Genomic DNA, 3146 nt, shown 5'->3' with positions numbered 1-3146 from the left:
GCTTGGGTGCCTTTCATCCTCTCTCCAGGTTCATAGGGTTTCCGGAGGCAAGCTATTATGGAAGTGGATGCCACTCCTCCTTCCAAGCTTGTTTTAATCGGGGAGCTCCACCCCACTCTCTGTCCACAATGAGTAGCCAGCCATTAATGTATTTGACACATCAGTGTCACAACTTGAAGAGGTAGAATTAAAAAAATAACATGCTGATGGATTTTTTTGTGATTTCCAGCTTAATCTCTACCCTGATTAGGGACCACAGCTCATTAAGTTGAGTCTGACCTTGTTATATAAACCTCTTAAATCAAAACTATCTGAGACAAAAAAAAATTAGGGAAAAGAGCTGCTTTCATGGTAAGAATTGTCAGCATATTTTGAAGAGACTAATTAAGAATTGTCAAATCAACCTGGTATTTTCAAGTAATAGTATAACATCTGTATTATTTGTACTTTTAAAATTTTATACTCAAGATTTATAGTATGCATTTGTTGTTGTTGTTGTTTATACACCATTGAGTTGGAATTGACTCATAGTTGACCATCCAGAGGGTTTCTAGAGTTGTTAATCACAAGAGACTGACCATCTTTCTCTCTCAGCGTCACTGGTGGATTTGAACCATGTGCCTGTTGGTTGGCAGCATAACTCTTTCCCTCTAAGTCAGAGCACACTAGAACTCTCTAATATTGCTTTAAAACACAGTAAATCCTTGTCTTTTGGGTTATCAGGGAGCCCTGGTGGCAAGAAACTGTGCTACAATCCCAAAGGCATGTGATTCCACTCCATCAGCTGGTCCTCGGGAGAAGGATGGGCAATCTCCCGTTTCTCTTCATAGTATTCTTTTTATTTTGCCAGTTAAAGCTTCAAATTAGTTTCTCTAGAAAAGAGCTGGGCAGCCAAGTTAGTTGGTTGGTGCTGTTTTAACTCTGTCCAGCAAATGCAGGACATTTTGAGCCTTCGCGTCTTCTACTGTTTAGTTTAACTGTGCCATTTAGAAAATTGGTCAAGAAATGAAATTGGAGGTCATGCTGGAAAATCACTTTTTCAATTACAACTTGCCAATCTTAGCATGTTATTATGCTTAAATAGAAAGGTTTGCATTCAGAATGCCCTCAGGGGAGAAGAGCAAGATAGAAATAGCTGGGCCCTTTCCCAGATGATTGTCTTTGGAACTTGCACTTCATGTTCTACATTGAGTTCAGAAATGATTTACAGTTCTGATATATGCACACCAAGATGCCCAGTTAACAAATGAAAAGCATAAATGCTGGCCCATTTGACATGTTCTAAATAAGTACGTTTTTAAAATTTCTGGTTTTTCCTATTTTAAATTAGTGTGCCAGTCCTTACCCCATACCAGGAGCTATCATCTTTGTAGGAGGAGTTTACCAGAACATCATTCTTTTTTAACTAAAACTAAAATATTCCCTATCTCATTCTTCCCTATTTTATTTGAAATCACTGGGAGTTCATGAGCTCTTTCTCTGTCATGGACTCATCAGTTGTGCTCAAAGACATGGTCTCTTTAAAGGAAGAGCCTGGTTAGCCCAGAATCATACTGGATTATAACTCTCCTGGGCTTGACATTTGCCTGATCCAGCAGAATGCTGTCTGAACAGGCAGGGAGCCTCCGAAGGCCAAACCTGCTGCATGTAGCCCCTAAATTCATCCTGCTGCCAAGGTGCTGAGCCATAAAGCTATCCAGACTTCTCAAGAGTTGGAATTCAAATCATTGCGTGCCACCGAGTTGATCCTGATGCATAGCAACCTTGGTGTTAGGTCTGGCGAGTATGACTCCTGTGAATTCAGGCCTGAATCCAGTGTCCTGTCCTGTGCCAGCCTCACAATATCTGACACACTTGAGCCCATTATTGCAGTCCACAGTGTCATTCCATCTCGTTGGGGGTCTTCCTCCCCTCGCTCACTCTCCACTTTTTCAAGCATGATGTTCCTTTTCAAGGAAGAGCCTCACTTAGCCACATGTCTGAGGTAGGAGAGAGGAAGTTAAATTGCCCCGTCCCTAGGCTGTATATCTCTATGGGGGCAGCTTGTTCCGTCTTTGTCCCATTGAGTAGCTGCTCACCTTTCAGTTAATAGCCAAGGGCTTTAGCTACTATATCACCAAGGCTCCTTGGAATTCTAGGAGTCTGTGAAAATGCAGTGGTAGTCCCTCCAGGAAAGGAACCAGGACTTGTTCAACTTGGTATCACACAGTGCCTGCCCCAGAATAAGCTCTCTCCAAGTGATGAACTGCAAGAATTACTAGGATTAACATCATCTATTTAATCACATCACTAACATAAAAAGAATAACAACAGGACAGAAGACACTGAGATGTGCATTCACGTAGAAAACGCTCCTGGCTCATGCTTGCCGCTGTGTGCATGGTCAGTGCTCACTCACCCCTGTCCTCTCTCTCCAGGTGTATGACCGGGTGGCCAGGGAAGTGGTGTTACCCATGGAGAAACGCCTTGACCGACTCATCTCTCACTGCGGCCCAGTGACAGGTTGCATTTTTGCCTTGTTGGCTGTCTTCAACTTCCTCTTCCTCATCTTCCTGCGGTTTATGACCCCAGATTCCGTCATTGACATTGCAATAGATGCTACAGGGCCGAAAGGGGCCTGGACTCGCCAATATTACAATAACAAAAAGGGCCAGAACAGTGAGTTTTCGAAAAGCAGCTAGAAGCAGCCCGGGCAGTAGGGTTCTAAACATCTACAATAGCTCCTCTGAGACTGTTGAAAAGAAGCTTCGTTTTTGTTTTTGAAAGTTAATTTAGTAAGTTATGCTACCTCTTTATCATTCAACATTTTCTTTTCAAGCAAGATTTTAAAATCAACAACAAAACAAAAACAACTTATGCAACCCCTGAGTGGAGAAACTCCTTGCACTAACTATAATTTGAACATGAACATTTAAGCCACTCAGGTATGGAATTTTTCAGACTACTAAAATCCCTCTAGCTGAAATGTTTCAACATTCTATTTTGGGGAACCTTGGGTGCTGAATGGCCAAATGTTTTTCTGGGTATTTTTTGGCCAATTTTTAATGTTAGATCACTCATTAGACATTCACCAGATGTTTACAAGTTTTCTTTAGGGAAATGCAACAACTTTGTGAACTGTTTTGGGTTGTTCAAGAAGTGTTCCA

At 41.8% G+C, this 3146-nt stretch overlaps 1 protein-coding gene across 1 annotated transcript in view; it reads left to right on the top strand.

The window, feature by feature from the left end:
* Window positions 1-2681, top strand: part of PIGA (phosphatidylinositol glycan anchor biosynthesis, class A) — a 16954-nt gene extending 14273 nt beyond the window's left edge. The window contains exon 5 of the mRNA XM_006892391.1: window positions 2418-2681. Within this exon, the coding sequence (XP_006892453.1) occupies window positions 2418-2681 (264 nt within the window). The remainder of the gene's footprint in view (window positions 1-2417) is intronic.
* Window positions 2682-3146: the final 465 nt, after the last annotated feature.

The sequence above is a fragment of the Elephantulus edwardii genome, unplaced genomic scaffold (assembly GCF_000299155.1).
Source record: "Elephantulus edwardii isolate Elephantulus edwardi_28Jun2011 unplaced genomic scaffold, EleEdw1.0 scaffold00115, whole genome shotgun sequence".
Taxonomy (NCBI): Eukaryota; Metazoa; Chordata; class Mammalia; order Macroscelidea; family Macroscelididae; genus Elephantulus; species Elephantulus edwardii.
This window is presented reverse-complemented; position numbering and strand designations above follow the sequence as displayed.